We start from the raw sequence: 23,671 nt of genomic DNA, 5'->3' as shown, positions 1-23,671 counted from the left end.
TTCCTTGAGCCAAATCGCATCTGGAATTATTAAAAATTTTAGATAAATATTGAAGGAAAAAGAACAAGAGAACTTAAAAATGCCTGAAAATAATTCGCATAACTTCGATGATCATGAGTCCCACAGTGAAAACAGTGATTATATGATGGACACTCAAGTAGAGGATGAATATGATGAGGATGGCCATGTACAGGGCGAATACTCTTATTATCCTGATGATGATGAAGATGAACATATGCTCTCCAGCGTAGGAAGCTTTGAGGCTGACGAGGATGAGGATGGTGATAATGATTACCACAACGAAGAAGATTCCGAGCTTTTATACGGATATAATAGACGTCATAACAGTGGGAACGCAGACGGAAACGGTGAAGAAGAAGAACTGGATCATCCTCACGACAATAATGAATTTGGCGGTAACCCCTTTCGCTTACCTGATATTTTGGAAACTTTTGCACAAAGACTAGAAGAAAGGAGACAAGCAGGCAGAGGACAAGTCCAGCATGCAGCTGGGAGGACACTTCCTGAGATCTTGTCAATGATTGGAGGAAGGATGGAAAGAAGTACGGAGAGTTCAGCAAGGAATGAACGGATTTCCAAATTGATAGAGAATACTGGAAATGCGCCTGACGACCCGTATATTGCAATGGAAAGTTTAAGAGAACTTTCCGAGAACATATTAATGATGAATCAAATGGTTGTCGATAGAGTCATACCGATGGAAACGTTGATAGGGAACATTACTACCATCCTCTCTGACAAAATCTTGAAGGAAGAACTAGAACTACAAATGCAAGCCTGTAGATGCATGTATAACCTTTTTGAAGTTTGCCCAGAATCCATCTCAATAGCTGTTGATGAGCATGTCATACCTATTCTACAGGAGAAATTAGTAGAGATTAGTTATATTGACCTTGCGGAACAAGTTCTAGAAACTGTGGAGTATATCTCTAGAGTACATGGGAGGGACATTTTAAAAACGGGTCAATTATCGATTTACGTTCAGTTTTTTGATTTTTTAACTATACATGCACAAAGAAAAGCTGTTGCAATTGTTTCAAACGCCTGTAGCAGTGTTCGAATGGATGATTTTAACGCAGTCGTAGAAGTGCTCCCAACATTAAAACCCATCTTTACTAATACAACTGATCAGCCAATCGTAACTAGGCTTGTAAATGCTTTGTATGGCATTTGTGGGGCGTTGTACAGGAACGAAAAGTTCGAATCATTGTTTTCGCTAGATCTAACAGAAAGAATTGTCCAGCTAGTTGCTATTCAGGACACTCCGTTGGAGAACAAACTAAAATGCCTGGATATTCTTACCGTATTGGCAATGAGCAGTAAAGTTCTGTCAAGAGAACTGAGAGAGAAGACCGATATTATCGATATGACTACCCGGTCGTTCCAACACTATAGTAAAACTTCGAACGCTGGGCTACACGAAACACTAATATATGTCCCGAACAGTTTGTTGGTTAGTATTTCTAGATTTATAGTCGTGTTGTTCCCTCCAGAAGACGAACGGATACTATCTGCAAATAAAGAGGATACTGCAAACAATGGACATGATATTATTGTCAGCCAGGAAAAATTTGATGCTTTAGTACAGTCCTTAATTCCAATTCTCATTGAAATTTATACGAACGCTGCTGATTTTGACGTAAGAAGATACGTGCTTATTGCTTTGCTAAGGGTTGTATCGTGTATGAACAGTTCTACAGCTAAATCAATAAATGATCAACTTATCAAGTTAGTTGGGTCTATCTTGGCTCAAAAGGAAACAACTTTTAATGCTAGCGGCTCTCATTCAACTGAAGCTGGTACCCTTTTAGTCGGTGGTCTCTCCCTGCTCGACCTCATCTGTAAAAAATTTGCAGAGCTGTTCTTGCCTTCTATTAAAAGGGAAGGCATTTTTGATTTGGTAAAGGATTTATCTGTGGATTTCAATAGCATCGATATGAAAGAGAACGGAAATGAAGATATGTCACTTTCTGATGAAGAAGAGGATCTGCATAGCAGTATTGAAGAAGATGGAGAGGCTGATGACGACTATGATTATGAGTTTGGTGATATGGAGATTCCTGATTCAGTTAAACCAAAAAAAATTACTTTACACATTTTCAGAACCCTGTCTTTGGGTTATATTAAGAAGAAAGGAGTAGACCTAGTTAACAGGGTACTTTCACAAGTTAACGTTGAGCAAGAGGCAATGACAGAGGAACTGCATCAAATTGAGAGCGTCGTTTCTATTTTAGAAGATCCTTCCACTCCTGACAAAACGGAAGAAGACTGGAAGAAAATTTGGACAGTTTTGCGAAAGTGTATTTTCCATGAGGAATTTGACGTATCAGGTTTTGAATTTACTTCAACAGGGTTAGCATCCTCCATCGCAAAAAGAATTTCCTCTTCAACCGTATCCCATTTTATTCTTGTGAAATCATTTTTAGAAGTATTTGAGGATAACGTGGATCGATTTTTAGAAATTCTGCAATCAGCTCTTACAAGACTTGAAAATTTTTCAATAGTTGATTGTGGTTTGCATGACGGTGGAGGCGTATCATCATTGGCAAAAGAAATACGAATCAAGTTGGTTTATGACGGTGATGCAACCAGAGATAATATCGGTACTGATTTGTCATCCACTATCGTTTCAGTTCATTGCATAGCATCGTTTACTTCTCTTAATGAATTTTTGAGGCACAGGATGGTAAGAATGCGCTTCTTGAGCTCGTTAATTCCGAATATTACTTCTCCTACTACTGATGCTAACAGGGAAGAAGAAGAGGAAAATTCTTTGGACGATATGAGAAAAAAGAACTTTGATTTCTTTTACGATGACGAGAAAGTTGACATGGAGTCCACTGTATTTGGGGTCATATTCAATAAATTTGTAAAGCAAAATCAGGACTTGAAGACTTTATGGAACGATACCCAGTCAATTAAATTTCGCAAAAGTTTAGAAAATGATGATAGCGAACACGAGGCAGCTGAAGAGGCTAAAGAGGTAAAACGGTTAAGAGATTTTTACAAAAAGAGAGAATTTACTGAGGTTGATACTGGATCTTCAGCGGATATCCTCGCATTGTTGGATTTCCTACATAGTTCCAACATCGAAAGTGATTGCTTCATCAATTCAAAGCTAAGTGCTAAGCTGGCTAGGCAATTAGATGAACCACTGGTCGTTGCAAGCGGCGCCCTGCCAAATTGGTCACTGTTTTTAACAAGAAGATATCCATTTTTGTTTCCCTTTGATACGAGAATGTTTTTCTTACAATGTACATCTTTTGGTTATGGAAGGTTGATTCAAATCTGGAAAAACAAAACTAAAAGCTCAAAAGACTCTAGAAATGATGAAGCTTTACAACAACTTGGAAGAATTACTAGACGTAAGTTGCGTATTTCAAGAAAAACCGTATTTGCTACTGGTCTCAAGATCTTATCTAAATATGGTGGCAGTCCAGATGTATTAGAAATTGAATACCAAGAAGAAGCAGGAACAGGTTTAGGCCCAACTTTGGAATTCTATTCCTTAGTTTCAAAATATTTTGCGAGAAAATCACTAAACATGTGGCGTTGTAATTCCTATAGCTATAGAAGCGAAATGAACATGGATACAACTGATGATTACATTACCACTTTATTGTTCCCAGAACCTCTCGACCCTACCGCGAATAACGAGAAAATTCTTGAACTCTTTGGATATTTGGGGACGTTCGTCGCCAGGTCTTTGCTTGATAATAGGATCCTTGACTTCAGATTCAGTAGAGTCTTTTTTGAATTACTGCACAGGATGTGTACACCCAATTTGACAACGGTACCAAGTGATGTCGAAAGCTGTCTATCGATGATCGAGTTGGTAGATCCGTTACTGGCTAAATCCCTAAAATACATAGTCGCAAATAAGAACAACAATAATACGCTGGAAGAACTGTTCTTAACATTCACCGTACCTGGTAACGATGACATCGAATTGATTCCAGATGGTAGCAATAAATTCCTGAATTCTTCTAATGTTGAAGAATATATTTGTGCAATTATTGATCAGATTTTGGGTAAAGGCATCGAAAGGCAATTGAAAGCATTTTCCGAAGGTTTCTCGAAAGTTTTCCTCTACGAAAGAATGCTGATACTCTTTCCAGAAGAATTAGTGGACATGTTCGGACGGGTTGAGGAAGATTGGTCTGTGGGAACCTTATACACAAATTTAAACGCCGAACATGGCTACACAATGGACTCTTCAATCATTCATGATTTCATATCAATAATATCCACATTTAATAAGCAAGAAAGGAGATTATTTTTGCAGTTTTTAACTGGGTCTCCCAAACTTCCAATCGGAGGCTTTAAAAGTTTGAATCCTAAATTTACAGTTGTTCTAAAACATGCTGAAGATGGCCTGACAGCAAATGAATACTTACCAAGTGTAATGACGTGTGCTAACTACTTGAAACTACCTAAATATTCTAACAAAGACATAATGCGGTCTCGTCTTTGCCAAGCCATTGAAGAAGGTGCCGGAGCTTTCTTACTCTCTTGAGAGCTGCATTGGTTCTATTTATGTAGATTTATATGGTTTCAGAAAATATTTATCGAATAATATTTGGTGTTGTTTAAAAGTCCGTTTTGTCTTGTCTGATTTTATGCACATTCTTCTTTTTCTTTTTGTTCTGCTTGATCACAACACGGTATCCATCTCTTGAATAAAATGACAGAACTCAGAAAAGGGACGCTATGATGACGTCCAGCAAGGCAAAGGTTTTGCAGCTCGTTGATTCTTATTGCCAAAATGCAAAGGCTGGACAGTTAAAGTCTTTCTCGTTCCTTATTGGAGCAGCAAATGGCACTACAAAAGAACTCAAGAGAAATAACATTCAAAAACAATGTGAATTTCTAGAGCAATTACGACAACAGAAAACAAGGCAAGGGCAAATTAGTATATTGTCCATGGATGCTGGTGTTTCAAATTTTGCTTTCTCTAAATTTCAGTTGTGTGATAATAGTCCTTTACCCAAACTCCTAGACTGGCAAAAGGTTAACTTAGAAGAGAAATTCTTTCAGAAAGTTAAGAAGCTCAGTTTAAATCCGGTAGAAACGTCCCAGCTTGTTTTTAACTTAACAGAATATCTATTCAAATCTGAACCGATACCTGATGTGTTTACGATCGAGAGACAACGTACAAGGACCATGTCTTCTAGGTATATATTAGAGCCCATTTTAAAAGTAAATATTCTCGAACAGATTCTATTCTCCAATCTGGAAAATAAGATGAGGTATACAAATAGTACATTGAATGCTTCTAAGCTCCAGTATACGGTACGCTCGTCTGATCCACATCGGATGACCTCATATTGGTGTATTCCTAAAGAAGAAACGCCAGTCGGTTCGAAAAAGTCGAAATCTAATAAGCATAGCAAAGATTCGAGGATAAAACTAGTCAAAGAAATATTGTCAAGCTCAATTCTTGAGAACAATTCGAGAAGCCCCACCAAATTTGTTGATTTCTCTGATCTTTGGGGGAACAGGATACAAGATGCACTTTCTAAAAAGAAAAGTTTTAAACTCTGTGATATTTTAGAGATCCAAGATAGCTCTGGAGTTAGAAAGGATGACGATTTGGCAGACTCATTCCTTCATTCTTTGTCGTGGATCGAGTGGATTAAAAATTATGAAAATATTGCTAGTCTTTTGAATTCCACAGCACTCTCCAAAGATCAGTGCAAAAAAGTCTTCGACTATTGTGAAAATAAAATACAAAGCTTAAAATACTTACAAAATACCTATAATTCTAACTAAAATACAGCACGTTCATGGACTATATATTACTTCAAATTCGAAAATAATAAGTAGTCTCTTCTATAAATTATATGATAATGCAAAAAATGGCAAGCAAAATCAATAGTCTAACTCGATTGATGGGCTTAAATGCCTCTTCCTAGATGTGGTTAATGTTACACCAACTGTAGCGCTCTCGGTATTAGGTGCAGAGTGTTCAGGCTTGAAATCATCAAAAATTTGCTTCCTCGTTGCGTCGTCATCACCCAATGCCTTAAATTCAAGAGTTTCGCACAGCTCCTTGGAAGCGAGGTCCCAAGTACTAGGCTTAGGCTTACCGGTTTTTGTGTAAATCCTTTGCAAAAGTAACCAAAAGTAATGTTTCTTTTGCTCCAATATCCTACGTTCATTTTGTAGCTTCTGCTGTATCTTTTCGTTTCTTTGCTGAATTATTCCATCAGTTATCAAACCAAGGTCTTCTTTATCATCTTTGCTGAACTTGGGATCATTCGCCAGTAGTTTTTCTATGGCCTTTTTAGTAGCCTCATCGCTATCCCCATTGTTCCATTGGAAATTCTGATCTATCAATGTCTGTTGGGCTATTGATCTTTGTGCAAAGATGTACATCTTTTGTTCATCAACGTAATCTAAAAATAAATCAAGGCAGGAAGAACCATTTCTTCCAAGCATTTGCAAAAAGCGTGGATCAGACTTGAAATAAGGATAAATATCGGACCATTGGGTATTTGCTTTGATTTGAATGGGAATCTCCTTCAATAAACTCTTAAAATTATCTCTACCGATACGGTCTTTAGTATAATTACCCAGCCGAAGCTGGCTCAGTTCGTTTTCGAGGTTAATTTCCATCGTATCCACGACCTTCAGATATTCAATTAAGACATCTTCATGGGTCAAAATTCGGAAATGTTTGTTCGCCATATATCTCTTGCTCTTCTCAAAAACATAGTGATTCAATAGTTGTTGCCATGTTATGAAAGCCTCAGAAGATGGCGAACCTACAGCCAAAATGCTGTTTAAATACTCTCTTAATTCAACTAAAGCCTGCTCCTTCAGTTTTTCTTTAGATTCTCTTTCAGTGTTTGTAAGAGTGTCTATGTATTCTTGAAAAGTCTGTCTTTTCGTCTTTTCGTTAACCACAGAGTGTTTATATATTGGTTCGTCAGCAATCAGTCTCTTTGCGGTTGACCAGCGGGTGTAGTATTTTATATTAGAATTATTCTGTAGCATTTTTAGGAAGGCGTCTTTGAATTTGCTCGTTTCGTTATGTTCTTTTAAAAGCTGATCAGCTGATCTATTAGAAAGATATTTTTCAAACAGTTCCTTTTTCCATAATGGATCATCGTCCACCATCCAGTATCTTGGGTCTTTGGTTCCCAGTTCTGAAATAATTTTACTGAACGACCAAGTCGAGTCTACTTGATTATCCTCCAACATCGTGATAAATTCTTTTTCCGCTTCTTCCTTTGTCCTTCTAGTGACATTTAGCAATCTAGAGTTATTGGTATATTGGCTTTCCTCTTCTTTAGCCGTTTGTTGCAACGCCTTCTTCTCTTCACCTATAGAAATTGACTTGTTTGCGGTGGTTTGTGCCGATGTTATTACCTCAGATTCTCTCTTTGCGATGAGGTCTGTGCTCTTATCAAAGGCGGGAATAGTCCAACTAGTTTGCCTCGTAGATGCATTGTAGTAATACGTCTTTCCTTCTGCAGTCTTTGCCGCTTTCCAGCCATTCTCCTGAAAAAGTCCCTCTTGCTGAGGAACTAGTTCCTTTGGTTTCTCCCATGTAGATTCTTTTGTCAACGTATTGTAGTAATATACCCTTCCGTTTGCATCTTTCGCCTCTTTCCAGTTAGACATGACCTCACGACTCAACACCCACAATAAACTTTGCGCACTGAATACCTCACTTTCATATCTGATTATAGCAATAGACGAGCTTGCCAGCGCGATGTCTTCTATGCTCATATTTTCAGGTATTATTATTATAATTATTTTATGTCATTTTACACGCGACCCCTTTTGTCTGCAAGTATAAGACTTGAAATGGTCCATAAAAGTAGTTGGTTATATGCTTCTAAATCAGGTTGGAGCCATCGCGACTGGAGATAAAGAGGGAAGAACCCGCAACAGAAAAGAATGTCACAATCACTACGTCCATACCTAACAGCCGTTCGTTACTCTCTGGAGGCTGCCTTAACTTTGAGCAATTTCTCTTCTCAAGAAGTAGAAAGACACAATAGACCGGAAGTTGAAGTACCCAATACTAGCGCCGAATTGTTGCTCCAACCAATGCATATATCTCGTAATGAAAACGAACAAGTGTTGATTGAGCCCAGTGTGAACTCTGTCCGTATGAGTTTGATGGTTAAACAAGCAGATGAGATCGAACAGATTTTGGTCCATAAGTTTACCAGATTTTTGGAGCAGCGTGCTGAAGCATTCTATATCCTAAGACGTGTCCCAATACCTGGCTATAGCATTTCCTTTCTAATAACCAACAAGCATACTGAATCGATGAAAACTGGGAAATTAGTCGACTTTATCATTGAATTCATGGAGGAAGTAGACAAAGAAATTAGTGAAATCAAGTTGTTTTTGAATGCTAGAGCAAGATTTGTGGCAGAGGCCTACCTTGATGAATTTGTTTACTAAATAGATAGGGAAGCAAAGGGAGTTTTTCTCAAACAGGGCCGATTGATGGAAAATTCTATAATGTAGATCAACAATGTAAGCTACGTATGCAGAATAGATATCAAGAATATATAATTAGGTATAGCAATACGTGTGTGTGAAGCGATCATAAACCCTCTATATTGTCTTTAGATCTATTTTCGTCGTAAGTCAGATTATCTAGGTGCAGCTGTTTTTGCAAAGCCTAAACAAAATCACATTTAGGCACCTAAACCTAAACTTTAGTGTTGGGTTTTAACTAAGGTCTTATTTTATAGAGGTAAACAAGAGTGGAGAGGATTCACCGTCCCCATTTAATAACTGAAATTTTATGTTAAGTTGTTTTAAACAGCACAATAACACAGCAGAATCGGACAACCAGTAGTCTTATTATAACCACGCCAACATTGAGACCTGCTTGATAATTTCATAAAAGAGTCACTTAAAACGAGATCTGAAAAATTTCAGCAAGAAAGCTCATCGCAACGATTAATTCTTAAATATTCTTGATTCGATATTACATTCACTAAATTATCGATAAGTATCTCATTTGATAGCGTTCAAATACTGCAAATCAAATCATGAGTAGTTATAGTGGAGCCTATGGGTCCCGCGATCAGCGAAAAGAGAAGTATACTCAAGGTAAAGAATTCGATGACGGTACTTTAGAGACACTGGAAGGTATAATTACTGCCCTTGAGGACGAAACAGTCTCAAAGGATTTCCAACCTCTCATAATGTTCTTTCAAAAAGGGTTTGCTGCTCAATCGGTACAGGCTTGGTCATACTATGCTCAGGTAAATAACCATGGGAAGTTTTCGAAAACAACTACACTATTAACTAGAACTTTACGGGCTTTATCATCTGACAGTAGTACACTAGCTACTGGAAGCGGTCTTATTAAACTAATACTGACGGGATATACCAAAGTTCTTTATAGAGGGTTAACTAACATGCGTGCTCAATTAACCAATCCTATTCTTCGTTTGCTCAAACAAATAGTCAACTTCAACAACGGCCAACATCTCGAGGAATTTGTGTCTTATTTCGATTTTTCACTACCTGTCTTACCAAGACTGCTAACACCAAGCAAGTCTGAGTTAGCCGATGGCAATTCCTCTGCACCCAAGAACGATTCAATAAGATTTACGTTCATCAAATTCTGGTTGACATTGATTTCAAAGGCTTCCCCCTTCGTAAGAAAAGAACTTTTAACAGAAAACTTTAAGATTATGAGCAACTTATTTAAGTTCATGAATAAGGTTGATTCTGACAAGCTTTCCGAACATATACTGTCGGTATTCATAAATGACATCTTGAAAGAGAAATCTTTCAAGAGGACTACTAAAACCAAAATATTAAACGAGTTAGCAGCCTCCAAAATCCATCACTTTTATTATTCATCAAACGGGGACTTGGTCAAGAAAACCAATGAGTTTTTCTTAACTTTTGGAGCCTCGCATGAGTTTAGTGTGGCTTTTCCTGATAATTGTGTTTGGTTTACGAATTCAGTTACTGATGGGGCCTCTCATGGGGCGCTGATAACGGTTAACCAAGTAGAATTTCAAGTGCACAATAAACTTTTGTTTAACACTTTACGTGTTTTCAAGCCATGGGAGGATATTCAGCAGTTGAATACTCTGATTAAAATATTGGAGAATGTTCCAGAACTTGTAGCACCTTACAGCATCTTTTTGACTACAAATGGTAACCACGACCCTAAGATGACTTCCTATTGGTTTGGTACAACATTACTACTAAACAAAATTATTAACTTAAAGATACCACAATTTATGGAGAGTGTTGAGAGCAATATTCCACCCTCCACTTCCTTAGTCATAGAAAATATTTTGCCTTCTTTACTCACTAAATCTTCGTTAACAAAGTCTTTACAGTCTGAAACGCCAATCATAAGACAATTGGCTTGTCAATTAATAGTCTTAGCGTTCAAAAAATTAGAAAAGGTTTCTATACTTTATGATAAAAAGGGCTGGAAAAATGAAAAGGCCATTTTACTAAACAAGTTTCATACTAGAATACCTGAGTTGCCAATATTTGTATCCACATTGAACAACGCTTTGGCCACAAATAAAGATAATAAAATCTTACCATTATCCATATCCGTTATATTCAATTACTATAGCAAATTATTCCCAAATTTATTCTCAATAAACTTACCATCATCAAACCTTTATACAGACATCATGCAAAAGCCTACAATTTCTGGAATGGAATTTGCTATTCTGGACAACTACTTGCAATTTCAAGAATTTAACTCCACTCAAACCAAATGGTGGAACTCAAATTCCAACGGAAATTCTTTATTCACTTTATTATTAAAATTAGCCTCTTCCAAAAACGCCTCTAATATGGTAGCTACCAGAATATCTAACTTGCTAGATGAGTTAACAAGAGCAAGTGTCATCTTCAATCCAACACTAATTTCACCATTAATGGCTTTAGTAAACAGTCTCCAGGGTACTTGTCTCCAGGATTTCGAAGCTGAAAGCATGAAGAAGATTTGGAAATGGTTTGATGAGACTATATCCCGTGTCATGAAAACACCATACAAATATGTCGATTCGGCAAAAGAATATAATTACATTTCTCCTTTCATCATGGGTCTTTCAGAACAATGGAAATACGTTGATAAGAATAATATTTCAGTTCTGGTTAACAAATGGCTTTTACTATTCTTAAGAAATATGATTTTCATTGGAGAAAATCATACAGGAATAATTAAGCTTGTTAAAGACGCTTTCCCGGAAATCAATGAGCATGATGCAAATCTGTATTTGAAATTCGATTCATTTGAAGAAAATATCAAAGAACTGAACAACTCGGATTCTTTAATCTCTGCAATGAAGGACTCGTCATTCTTTCAATATATTTCTTTGCTTCCATCTAAAGCTCTGACAAATATTTCTAGATTACCAGTGAACAGATTGGACGCAGCTGGAATTCTTTTTAGGGTTCAACTACTGGTAAAAGACGATTCTATTTCCTATGATAATCGCTTTGAAACGATTGCTTGTGAATTAGTAGGCAAGGTTGCCAGTTATATGGTGACTGATACAGAATTTCCAATCATCAAAGTTTTGGAAAGGTATTTGAAATTTGCTTTACCCAAGCTAATCACAGAAAAAGAAAACAGTTTACTGATGGAAAAGTCACGGTTGATCTGCAACTTAATTGGGGCGATATGCTTTGAAACAGGGCAACAATTAGCAACATTCCAAGAGACAATACAAAAGACCGTTTTTGATAGTGAAAATATTGAAGAACGTGTCAGCTATGATGGATCTTATAGTGAAAAATATATTAATGCTTTACTGAAAAGTGTCAGTGAGTATTTGGGTACACCAGTATTAACTTCCTTGCTCATGTACGGCATTACACTTGAGTTTTCAAGAAATATTCTGAAAAAGGTACACAACGAAGGAAGAAGTATAGGTATGTCCCTTGTGAGAAATGTATTGAACAAAACTAAGAACGAGGACTCCACTTTAGTCAAAGAAATTAATTTCTTTCTAACCAAACTCTTCGAGACAAACAAAGTTGACGTTGATGCTATATCTGCACCCGAAGGTGTACTATCACCTTCAGAAACTGCTTCCTTCATTGACAGTGTTGTTTCGAATGATTTGAATTATCCGGTGTTAGAAGCTTTTTACAAATGTGAATTCTTCTCTTTCTCATCATTCATACCAAATATTGAGAAAATTAAAAACTTGCCTTTACTAAGCATTGTAACGGCAACAGCACTGTCCGAGCATATGGAGGATAACGATTTCAGCGTCTTTGCTCATGAAGTACTTAAAAAATATGATAACGATATTGGGAAATATACGTCTAGTGCCACTTTTAAGAGGGACATTTTTGATGAGGTAGTAGACATGATCACTACTTATATTAGAATTTATGACGATTCAAAAAAACTGAACATTTTAGAATGCGTTTTGGCGCAGAATGATCACAGATACCATGCGGCCACGGTAAATTATATTACTGCAAATAACGACTTTGCTTATCCAGGAGTGACCACATGGTTAAATAAAACACTTCTTTATGTCACAAAATATCTTTCAGAAAGAGAAATTTTATCCGATTCGTTCTTCAAACTATTGCATGCCATGACTAAGCTATTAAGCAATGAGAAGGCATCAAAGGTGCTCAATTCCAAGATCGTCAATGCTCAATTAGAGGTCATTTTGGGTAGCAAATGGATTGAAAAAACAGATATACTTGAGTACGTCAACATACTAATTCTCTGCATTAAGCAAAAATCAATCAAATCCGAAAGAATGGTTCAGTTATTATTGAACAACGAAAAGTATTCATCAATTATGATTACAGACAATGATGAAAATTCTTCATATAAGAAATTTTTAAGCACAATGATATTATTCACTTTATTCAACTTCAATCCCGTCATAAACTCTACGCCAACTGTTCAAGAAAAGCTACTGACTTTTTACTCTGGTACTATTTCTAGCGATGATAAGCTAATCATAAAAATGTTAGAGATTATCGAATCTCAAACCTCTAACTCATGGACAAACATGATTTTTTCGTGGGAATTTATCCAGGAGGAAGAAGAGGAAGAAGTCTTGGAAACTATTGGGGACACAAGGTTGATTACTAAAGAAAAAGAAGGTTTGATAATAACATTGAGAAAGCGTTTGATTGAGAAGTCTATTGACGGATACGTATTAGAAAGACCACAAATTCCTGAATTTTGCATATCTTCTAATAAAGACAGCTTTGATATTACTACTAGATGGAACTTACTCAAGAAGTACTATGAACAAACTGAGAGATGTGGTACTGCTATGTATGATCCATTGTTGCTATTGTTACTGGTGATTCATAATAAAGAACTAGTAAAGATGGTCAAAGAAGAAGATGGCAGTTTAACATACAAGTATGAATTTAAGAAATTCCTAGATTCGAAACTTTTCCAATTCATTATTTGTTCACTAAGTGACGATGAGGCTATTACCAACATAAGTTACGAACACTTGACGAATTTAGCGGTTTCATTAGAGAAGAAAAGTGTCCAAGCGAATCCTGTCAAGAAAGTCACTGATAAAGATGACGAAGAGAAGGAAGAGGATAACGGTTTGATCAAATATAACAGCATTTACCAAATTTTGATCAAGAGGATTCTGTACCATAGGCAACAAAACCAAGATTCAATCAGGCCATTAATTTGGTTTTCTATCTCTAGAATTGTTGATTTACTGAAAAATCCAACTTTACCATTACACGAGAAGGCGTATCGCTGGGTATTATCAAGTTCCACTATACGTGGTTGGGATATCCCTATGGTTTCCGATGTGATGATGTCCTACAACAAGAGGCAACAAGACGACGATAACAAGAAAGAGATTGATATGGAAATTTATTATGGGGAGCTGAGTTGGGTCTTGGCGACAATTGGTAAGGGAATCAAAACTGACGAAGATTTCAAGATGTTGGATAAAAAAGGTGTATTCGAATGGTTATTAAACTTAATCAATGTACCTTACTTGAAAGAGAGATTACGCGAATTGATTTTTCTGGTTTTTTACAAGGTGCAAAGAGTAGCTGATGATGGCGGACTGAATATGATTAGTAGAAACGGTATTGTTTCATTTTTGGAAATTTTGAACAACAACATCAAATCTAAATTACCAAAGGACAATGTGCTGAACAGTGCTGATGTCTTACAAAATGAGAATAAAAATACATTGAATAATACCTTTAAGTTGGTTCAAGAACAGAATGGGATTGAAAAATTGTTGTTAGGTTATAATGAACTTGTCAAATCACAGAAAAGATTGATATTATGGACGGAAGGTGATAGCGACAATGTTGTCAAAAGACTACGTAAATGATTCACCCTTTGGGTAGTGTACATATATATATATATATAATATAAAAAAATTATAGAACTTAAAAAAGTCAATGTCTACTTTTATGTAATGTATGAATGTGTATAGTTTATGCACAAAGAAAAAAAAAGAAAACTGAATAATGTTCTTGGTTTTGCGTATGTGGCGGTAGCGATCATGGTCCTAAATAATCAGTAAAGTCAATTTCACTCCCTGCTGCTGCGGTTGGATCCATGGTATTACCTAGCCACATTGCTTGATCGGTGATTTCTTTCCAAAGTTTTTCATCGGAATGATCGATATTCCCCAAATCTTCTAACAACTGTTGTAAGTCGTCATCATTTAAGTTGTGGACAGAATCTAATTGATCCATGTTTTTTTCCATTACTTGAGATTCTTTTTTAGTCAAAGTGGTTTGGTATGAATTTTCCAAAGTTGCAGTTATAATATCGAAGAAAGTGGAAGGTTCTGCATTGTTGATATTGGTATCATTATCGTGTCCATTTCCGTTACTATAATCATTTGTATCTGATTTAGTAGCACTTTCTGGAAGTATGCTGGCCGTATTAGGCATGGATTCGGTTTTGATTAAGCTTGTGCTTGAATTTGTTTTATCAGAGTTCAAATTTGAACTATCATCATGGCTAGGCTTATTGTTTTTTTCGTTGTGGTTTTCATTTTCGTTTTGTGGTTTGACTTCGTTGTAATTATCTGCTCCATTATCATTTTCACAGTTCAAGGAATCGAATTTCAAGATGTCATTGTATTTGGTAATCAAATCGTTCATTATACCATGGAAATCCAGATTAGCCATCAAGGTAAGTAATTGCGCTCTTCTTAACCCTGCTGGGATATTCCCTAGGTTCCTCATTTGAGTAAAAATTTCCAAAGAATGATCCAAATGATATAGCGTTTGTTCATGAACACCAAAGGCAGTATTGAATAATAATAAAGTGCAAGAAGAAGTAAAAAGATATTCTCTGTCCATATAGCCAAACATGGCAAGCATATTATTTTGCAATAGGCTCCATAAAGATCTAACTGTATTAACCGAAGCATGTAAGGAACAAGTTAACAAAGAAGAGACTGTGGTGGAATAATTTTGCAAGTTGATAAAAGTATTACTTGTCTTGAATCTTTTTAACTGAATAGATGCGAAATGAAATAATAGAGGCCGTATAGCCAGGTTGATACCTTGAAAATATTCTGTGAACATGTTTGTTGACAATCTCGATATTCTGAAATCTTCATCCTTTTGAGTAAAATCGACTTGTAAAAAATCAGATAAATTATTTCTCCACTGTAACAATTGCTTGATAACGACTTTTAAAGTTATCATTATGTTGGTTTCGGGTTGCCTTTGATATAGTTTACTCAAAATTTGAGCATTAATTTTAACGATTGTAACACAGTTCGAAATCAATTCAGCCTTTCTGAAAACGTAATGATTATTCTTGGACCGAGTACTTTCGTCATCAATATCTGCTGGTAATTCAGTGGAGATTGTATAATCAGTAAAACTTAATGGTAAGCCAGCTTTGGAACTGAGCATTCTTTCGAACATATAAACGGTCCACCAAAGCCTTCTATGATGCTCAATTTCGAACCTAGATAAAGTATCGCTTTGTGAGTCTACATGTAAACCTAAGATTAAACAACTTCGCAAAGCTTGACCAAAGTAAAAATAAGAGGCCAAAGTATAATCTGCCACTTGTAAGAAAAACGCGTATAGTAGCAAGACTTCAATACCGCCCTTTTTAGTCACATTTTCTAACCTTTCGCTAGAGAACAGACAATTGAAAATTTTGGATCCCATTTGAAAGAATTTTGAACCAGGTAATTTTGGCTGGTTAGAGTAGTTTTTCAACATCTCATTATTGATAGAGCCTAGATACATCTCGCCTACCGCTAAGATTAGTAATATTTTACAAAACCAAATAGCTTGTAAAATTGGGTCATTTTCATTGTCAAAAATTTTCTTGGCGTTATCGTAGTATAGCCATTTATTTTCCAAATATAGTTTGTTGATACCACACTTAACCAGGCCTTCGTTGAAAAAGTAAAAACAGCCATCATTGTAGTTTATGAAGCAGTCTATTAATAGTTTCGCATAATTATATGAGGGTAATTGAAAATGTATTTCGTCTTGCTGACTGCTATCATCGTCATTATCATTCTTCAAAACGATTTTGAACATCAATGGAGACAGATTATCATTGATTGAATTTAAATTAACAATTTTCGATATAGGATTTAGAAAATTGAAGGAAGAAAAAAGATAGTTATTCGAATTAATAAAAGAATTTATAGTCGGGTTCAAATTGGAGTTCAAAATATCATTCTTAGCGTTTATTGGTAAAGGTTTGAAATTTTTAACGGAAACATACTTTGTGACTAGAGATTGAATCTCCAGTCCAAATAAGGTCATCGAAGAAGACCCAACAAAATAATGGAACCCGTTATGAGATTCTATGAGTCTCCCGCTTCTTTGGGCGAAATTCGTCGATATTTCTTCATCGTCATTGTCATCGTCATCGTCATCACCGCCTCCATCGTTATTGCCGCTATTGGCATTGGTTGAAGGCGCAAGGATACTGATGGACTTGTTGTAATATTTTTCCAAACTGTGATCGTAATTTCTATTACTGAACAAAGAAAAAGTCGCTTTGTTGCTACCTCCAGCATTATTGCCGTTATCGTTGCCGTTGCGATTTCCGTCATCGTCATTATCCGACGTAGTGTTGCTATTGGACATGAGGTCGAATATAGGGGCAGGCGGAGCGCTAGATACTTCTAACGAGTCGCTTATTGGCGGTTCATTCGGGCGCTCATCAGCGCTTTGGCTGTGGCTGTGGCTATCGCCATTGCCACTGATCGTTTTTTCCAAAAGCAAATCCTTTAGGCGATTATTCTCTCTAGTCTTATCGTTCAGGTCGTTCTGCAGTTGTTGCAGATACTTTGTCGACACGACGATCTTCTTTGACGGCTCCAAATATTCGCATATGGCGCTGCTCGTAATGCATTTCTGGCATGGATTACCGCCGGGACACTTAATATGACGTTTCCTACAAGAAAGACACGCGACAGCTGATCTCGGTTGCTTTCTTTGCCGTTGCTTGTGCACGTAGGCTGCTTGCTTAGATAGTATCGGATGCCTGTTTTGTTGGTCCGTCACCATTAAACTTGTCGAAATGGTTGCGCTGATGCTAGAGGTGAGATGGTGGGATTGGAGTTGTCGTTGTTGTTATCGTTGTCGCTACTGCTGGGTTTGTCTGGAAATGACTAAAATTGCCGCCGAACTCTAATCGGCCCGGTGACTTAAGTACTTTCTTGATATCATCTTCGTTTACCCCAATTTTTGCCACCCGTTGCCGCCGAGATACTCGTTGTCAGTGACAAACTTGATGACTCAGCCTTCTGTTGCGGTGCATGGGTGATAATTACTGGTCACGTGGTTGTCACATGATGTGAGTACGGGTAATAGTATGTTTATTTCTCTTCGATCTGATTGGATACTGGCCCTGATGCTCGGCTCCACCCCCCAAAAAACCAAAAAGTGCACTATTTTACTACAGTTGATATTGGTATTATAAAATTAGTTATTATTAGTGCACGTACATACAGCGCTAAAACAAGCAAGAGTTTGAAGTGAAAGAACACATCTTACCACACCCAATTGCTGTAGCATCATCTATCCGTATTCTGTTCGATCATGTCTTTGGCCAAATCCGCTGCTAACAAACTTGACTGGGCAAAAGTCATCTCTTCTTTACGTATAACAGGGTCCACAGCCACTCAATTGTCCAGTTTCAAGAAGAGAAACGACGAGGCACGTAGGCAATTATTGGAGTTACAAAGTCAACCCACCGAGGTAGACTTCGGCCATTATAAATCCGTATTGAAAAATAGCCAAGTCATCGACAAAATAGAGTCCTACGTGAAACAGTACCAGCCGGTCAAAATCAATGCTTCTAAACAATTACAAGTGATTGAGTCCTTCGAAAAACACGCAATGACCAACGCCAAGGAAACCGAATCCCTAGTCTCCCAGGAGTTGAAGGATTTGAAGAGCACTTTAGATAACATTCAATCAGCAAGACCATTCGATGAACTAACTGTTGAAGATTTGGTAAAGATCAAGCCTGAAATCGATGCGAAGGTCGAAGAAATGGTCAAGAAGGGTAAATGGGACGTTCCTGGTTATAAAGAGAAATTCGGTAGTTTGAATGTGATGTAAATACTTATACTTCTACATATAATACACTATATTCTATCTTTCCCTTCATCACTTTATATAACGAGCAAATAATATAATTAAACATTCTTACTGCCATATTTTTATATGTATAAATATATAAGTACATGTGTTTGTGCTTTTCCTCTAAATATTCTAGAACACGCAGAGTGAAAAATAATGATGCATACGTAGGTATGAGGACAATTTAGCAAGTACGAAAACCAAAGCAGAAAAAAATGAACAAGGAATTGGCATCCACATTCTTATCGAGTATCAACCATGAACGCGAACAAGACATTCAAATAACTTCTCGACTGTTGACAACGCTGTCTATTCAACAATTGGTGCAAAACGGCCTGGCAATAAATAATATACATCTAGAAAACATAAGGTCTGGCCTTATTGGTAAACTGTACATGGAACTAGGGCCCAACTTAGAAATCAATGACAAAATCAGAAGAGGCGACATCAAGATAGGCGACATTGTTCTGATACGACCCGCCAAGACCAAGACCAAGACAAAGGCCAAGGCCAAAAAGGCAACTGAAGACTCCAGTGAGGACCAAGCGGAATGTTCAGGTGTCATTTACAAAATGAATGACACCCAAATCACCATAGCTTTGGAAGAGTCTCAAGAAGTCGTTGCCACCACGTTCTACTCCTATAGCAAACTTTACATTTTGAAGACCACTAATACAATCACGTATAAGAGAATGGAATCTACTATGCGAAAGCTATCTGAGTTCAGTTCACCAGTACAAGACAAAATTGTGCAGTATTTAGTGAATGAGCGTCCTTTTATTCCTAGCTCTAGCCAAGTCCAAAATGTAAAGGATTTCATAAACCCGAATTTGAATGATTCTCAGAAAACTGCCATCAATTTTGCCATCGACAATGACTTGACCATCATACACGGTCCTCCCGGCACGGGTAAAACGTTTACCTTGGTTGAATTGATTCAACAACTGTTAATCAAATATCCCGAAAAGAGAATCCTGATCTGTGGACCTTCCAATATTTCCGTGGATACTATTCTGGAAAGATTAACACCTCTTGTTTCTAATAACTTACTACTAAGAATTGGTCATCCTGCAAGGTTATTAGATTCCAATAAAAGACATTCTCTCGATATACTCAGTAAGCAGAACTCTATTGTAAAGGATATTTCTCAAGAGATTGATAACTTGATTCAAGAAAATAAAAAACTGAAGAACTATAAACAGCGTAAGGACAATTGGAATGAAATCAAATTACTACGCAAAGATTTGAAAAAAAGAGAATTCAAGACTATCAAAGATTTGATTATCCAATCTAGGATAGTGGTTACCACTTTACATGGCTCATCATCGAGGGAGCTGTGCTCCCTTTATAGAGATGACCCAAACTTCAAACTTTTCGATACATTAATCATCGACGAAGTGTCACAAGCCATGGAGCCACAGTGCTGGATTCCACTAATTGCCCACCAAAACCAATTTCACAAGTTAATTCTTGCTGGTGATAATAAACAATTACCGCCCACAATCAAAACTGAAGACGACCGAAAAGTTATTCACAATTTAGAAACCACACTGTTTGATAGATTAATCAAGCTTTTTCCTAAGAGGGAAATGGTCAAATTTCTAAACGTTCAGTACAGAATGAATAAAAATATCATGGAATTCCCATCACGGTCAATGTATCACGGCCAGTTATTAGCCGATGAAACCGTGGCAAACCGACTTTTAATAGATTTACCCATCGTTGACGCTACTCCATCCGATGATGATAATGACGTTGACACGAAATTTCCCCTCATTTGGTATGACACTCAAGGTGATGAGTTCCCCGAAACTGCAGACGACGCGACCATTCTCGGGTCCAAGTATAATGAAGGTGAAATTTCTATTGTGAAGGAGCATATTGAAAATTTGAGATCTTTAAACGTCCCACAAGATTCCATCGGTGTTATTTCACCATACAATGCACAGGTTTCACATTTAAAAAAACAGATTCATGATGAACTGAAATTAACCGATATTGAAATATCTACAGTGGACGGATTCCAAGGCCGTGAAAAGGACGTTATTATCCTAAGTTTAGTCCGTAGCAACGAAAAATTTGAGGTTGGTTTCTTGAAGGAAGAAAGAAGACTAAACGTCGCCATGACAAGACCCAGGAGACAATTGGTTGTCGTGGGCAACATGGAAGCGCTACAAAGATGTGGTAACAAATATTTAAAGAACTGGTCGGAATGGTGTGAAGAAAACGCTGACGTAAGATACCCTAACATTGATGATTATTTATAAAGCATATATAGTGTATATAATATACATAGTTATACAACGGCACGAAAGATTCTTTCGTTTTTTCAGGCCTTTTTCAGTGGAATAATCATTCGTCATAAACGTAAAAATCCACTGTTTCATCCGCGGTAACGAACATGGAGTATTTGGGGTTGAATGCAATTGACCTGGGGCAAGTCTCATGGGAAACACAGGGTATGAACCCTTGTGGTTTTAAAGTTTTGTTACTGATCGAGTCAGAATGGTTCCAGATGGCAATCTTGCCTTCGTAGTCTGTCCCGAGAACAAATTCACCGTCTGGGGTAAAGCAAGCTGATCCGGAATCCAGAAACTCTCTCATGGGGAAGGCCTTTGTTCCTATTAGTTCGAATAATTGTTGGCCAGTGAATGCATCAAAGATTAAGTGCTTACCCATTGAGGACCCGACGAGTAAATATTTTCCGTTGTTGGAGAACTCTAGTTTGTTCCATTGATTAAAAGTTGAATCACTGATCTTGATTATCAAAAACGGTCCCTCTTGGACTTTTTTCAAATTGTACAGGCCAATCTCAAAATTCTCTGGGTTCCCCAATGCAAAGACGAGACCACTTGGGTCATATGCAATGCAATTTGGTACGAGACTTGGTATAATGACTTGTGGTTTCGAAATTTTCAAGTCCCAAAGTCTTACAGATTCATCATATGATGACGACAGGAAAGTATCGTTGATTGGGTTCATCTTCAAATCATTCACTAGGGCACCGTGGCCGGAAAAATATCTCAAATATTGATTTGTCTCTAGATTAAGATATTTAATATCAAAATTCTTCATTGTGGATGAATAGATACATTCGTTCTGGGCGTGTGTAAAAATAGCAGAATGGCAGCCGTATTTCTTGGAGGCAATTGTATCCAGGAATTTGCAATTTGTGGCACTGTATAGCTGCATTGTATCGTTGGAGGATGAAGTCAGTAAAAACTGGCCATTATCATCGAAATTCAATGAAGTAACCGGACCGTAGTCCTTTTCTTGTGGTTGGAAGCTCTTGACGTGTTTGAATTTTAGCAAATTGGGTTTGCTAATCGGCATGGTAGTCATTATTGGTTGTGTGGGGAGGGATGCGACGTATTCGCTTATGTTTAGCTCGATAGATATTTCACTCTATTTATTTTCTCTTTTTCCTCTTTTCTAATGCTTGCAATAGTTAACTACAAAAATAACAAAATAAATAAAAAAAGGTATCCAAATAAGGAATAGTGATAACCAGGAGAAACCAAGAGAAGTAAAGGAAAAGCCTAGATCAAAGAGGAACGCGGTAAAAATGTTAGGAATGATAAGATGGGTGCTCGAAGGAACGTTGGTGGCGATGCTTCTATCGGCAATAAGAAGAGAGACCGGAATGATATTCTTTTACAACCACTATCAGCTGGGCGGGTGGATACATAAATATATGTCCTGGGGGGAGATGTGTTATTCAAGGACGCTAAAAATGGTAAAAGGTTCTAGTCTTTTCAGAAAGCAGTTGAACGAGGACGGATTTGGACGTATCAATGACAATGGCATAAAACGAAGGGGAAGAGATCAGCCCCAGTCTGGCAGTAGGTTCGTGGAGTTAGATTAAAGGTCGTGTACACACACACTCACACATACACACACACGTATATAAATATATATATTCATTCGTACATAAATTACTGCATACATTCAGTTCAGATTTTTTAGCTTATGTTGCCACAAGTTCTTCCTGATGGGATCGTACTTAGTTGCAAGCAAGTTGTAGGCTCTTATGGCGTTCTCTCGAGTCGATGAGTCCACGCTCCAACGGTGTGCCAAGAACTCCAGAGCATACGAGGACTCAATTTCGGGTAGATCCTGTGGTGAATTGACCGGCAGTGAGAAAACGTTCGCAATGAACGATGTGGCGAACTGGACCAATTTGTCGTTCCATTGACCAGCATCATGGGCGAGTTCTTGGAACCCGCGCAAATACGTCCACGAACTGATGTTCTGTGGGACCAGTTGTATCTTGTCCAAGACGAATTGCAGCTCGTCAGCCAGCTCCACTTCTGAGGCCACGCCTTTGGCATTCGTCCAGTAGAACATTCTGTGAGTCCATGCGCTGTTGTTGTAGATGTCTGCATCGATGAGATCGTTGGTGTACGCAAGTTCGTGTTGGAAATCGCTGAAGAACAGACAGCACCACTTCCTGTACGACCAAACGTGGTAGTTCTTGGAGTCGTCATCGATCATGAGCTTTAAAACTGGCAGTTCTCTTTTGAAAGAGGGAGAGGGATGCAATTTTAGAAGAGACTGTCTATAAGACCATATCTGGTAGTTCTTTGGGTTGTTCAAAGTGACCTCGTCCAACCAGTCCAGCTCTTTGTTTAAGTACGAGACGGCGTCGTCGCATCCGGCCACGTTATGCCTGATGATGTTGAATCTGTAGTTCCACATGGTGTAGAAAGCTGGCGCGACATCGATGATCCGAGACGTCAACTGTAGGGCCCTTGGAGACAGTTCGTTGGCGCTGAGCATGGCCCTTGCCAGCCCCATCAACTGCTTGTACTCATCTGTGTACATGATCTGGCACAGTTCATCCTGCAGGCCTGTCTGGATGGGCAACGGCGTGATGTCTGAATAGTCGTACTCTTGCATTGTCGATTATGTTACGGTGCAACAGGACTTGATGTATATMACAGTGTACTGGCACTGGAGTAAGAGAGCACCAATTGTTAAGAACCAAATTGACAAAGGTCTAAGGCGAAACTGGCTCGATGCGTTTCATCATGAGACCCATCGAAACGTGGCGCGAGCACTGGTGGACCCTCCC

The 23,671-nt window shown here is 37.7% G+C and overlaps 11 protein-coding genes across 11 annotated transcripts; 7 read left to right on the top strand and 4 right to left on the bottom strand.

Annotated features, from left to right (window-relative positions):
* Positions 1–79: 79 nt before the first annotated feature.
* Positions 80–4,537, top strand: UFD4 (putative ubiquitin-protein ligase UFD4; the record flags this gene model as incomplete). The annotated part of the gene is made up of 1 exon (XM_018366434.1): positions 80–4,537. The coding sequence occupies one exon, from the start codon at positions 80–82 to the stop codon at positions 4,535–4,537; it is 4,458 nt and encodes a 1,485-aa protein (XP_018221026.1).
* A 194-nt stretch (positions 4,538–4,731) lies between these two features.
* Positions 4,732–5,793, top strand: CCE1 (cruciform cutting endonuclease; the record flags this gene model as incomplete). The annotated part of the gene is made up of 1 exon (XM_018366433.1): positions 4,732–5,793. The coding sequence occupies one exon, from the start codon at positions 4,732–4,734 to the stop codon at positions 5,791–5,793; it is 1,062 nt and encodes a 353-aa protein (XP_018221025.1).
* A 99-nt stretch (positions 5,794–5,892) lies between these two features.
* Positions 5,893–7,758, bottom strand: PRP40 (snoRNA-splicing protein PRP40; the record flags this gene model as incomplete). Its single annotated transcript, XM_018366432.1, has 1 exon — positions 5,893–7,758. The coding sequence occupies one exon, from the start codon at positions 7,756–7,758 to the stop codon at positions 5,893–5,895; it is 1,866 nt and encodes a 621-aa protein (XP_018221024.1).
* Positions 7,759–7,929: 171 nt separating this feature from the next.
* Positions 7,930–8,445, top strand: ARC19 (Arc19p; the record flags this gene model as incomplete). Its single annotated transcript, XM_018366431.1, has 1 exon — positions 7,930–8,445. One exon carries the CDS (start codon positions 7,930–7,932, stop codon positions 8,443–8,445), a length of 516 nt encoding a protein of 171 aa, XP_018221023.1.
* A 599-nt stretch (positions 8,446–9,044) lies between these two features.
* Positions 9,045–14,342, top strand: URB1 (Urb1p; the record flags this gene model as incomplete). The annotated part of the gene is made up of 1 exon (XM_018366430.1): positions 9,045–14,342. The coding sequence occupies one exon, from the start codon at positions 9,045–9,047 to the stop codon at positions 14,340–14,342; it is 5,298 nt and encodes a 1,765-aa protein (XP_018221022.1).
* Positions 14,343–14,514: 172 nt separating this feature from the next.
* On the bottom strand, positions 14,515–17,517 carry PUT3 (Put3p; the record flags this gene model as incomplete). Its single annotated transcript, XM_018366429.1, has 1 exon — positions 14,515–17,517. One exon carries the CDS (start codon positions 17,515–17,517, stop codon positions 14,515–14,517), a length of 3,003 nt encoding a protein of 1,000 aa, XP_018221021.1.
* A 534-nt stretch (positions 17,518–18,051) lies between these two features.
* ATP7 (F1F0 ATP synthase subunit d) lies at positions 18,052–18,576 on the top strand (the record flags this gene model as incomplete). Its single annotated transcript, XM_018366428.1, has 1 exon — positions 18,052–18,576. The coding sequence occupies one exon, from the start codon at positions 18,052–18,054 to the stop codon at positions 18,574–18,576; it is 525 nt and encodes a 174-aa protein (XP_018221020.1).
* A 236-nt stretch (positions 18,577–18,812) lies between these two features.
* Positions 18,813–20,864, top strand: HCS1 (ATP-dependent 5'-3' DNA helicase HCS1; the record flags this gene model as incomplete). The annotated part of the gene is made up of 1 exon (XM_018366427.1): positions 18,813–20,864. One exon carries the CDS (start codon positions 18,813–18,815, stop codon positions 20,862–20,864), a length of 2,052 nt encoding a protein of 683 aa, XP_018221019.1.
* Positions 20,865–20,949: 85 nt separating this feature from the next.
* Positions 20,950–21,939, bottom strand: SWD2 (WD-repeat containing protein SWD2; the record flags this gene model as incomplete). Its single annotated transcript, XM_018366426.1, has 1 exon — positions 20,950–21,939. The coding sequence occupies one exon, from the start codon at positions 21,937–21,939 to the stop codon at positions 20,950–20,952; it is 990 nt and encodes a 329-aa protein (XP_018221018.1).
* A 223-nt stretch (positions 21,940–22,162) lies between these two features.
* MCO12 (Mco12p) lies at positions 22,163–22,462 on the top strand (the record flags this gene model as incomplete). The annotated part of the gene is made up of 1 exon (XM_018366425.1): positions 22,163–22,462. The coding sequence occupies one exon, from the start codon at positions 22,163–22,165 to the stop codon at positions 22,460–22,462; it is 300 nt and encodes a 99-aa protein (XP_018221017.1).
* Positions 22,463–22,545: 83 nt separating this feature from the next.
* On the bottom strand, positions 22,546–23,496 carry RAM2 (bifunctional protein farnesyltransferase/protein geranylgeranyltransferase; the record flags this gene model as incomplete). Its single annotated transcript, XM_018366424.1, has 1 exon — positions 22,546–23,496. The coding sequence occupies one exon, from the start codon at positions 23,494–23,496 to the stop codon at positions 22,546–22,548; it is 951 nt and encodes a 316-aa protein (XP_018221016.1).
* Between the last annotated feature and the right edge of the window lie 175 nt (positions 23,497–23,671).

Source organism: Saccharomyces eubayanus, chromosome XI (genome assembly GCF_001298625.1).
Source record: "Saccharomyces eubayanus strain FM1318 chromosome XI, whole genome shotgun sequence".
In the NCBI taxonomy this organism is placed as follows: Eukaryota; Fungi; Ascomycota; class Saccharomycetes; order Saccharomycetales; family Saccharomycetaceae; genus Saccharomyces; species Saccharomyces eubayanus.
The sequence above is the reverse complement of the archived record's forward strand: the minus strand, read 5'-3'. Positions and strand labels throughout refer to the sequence as shown.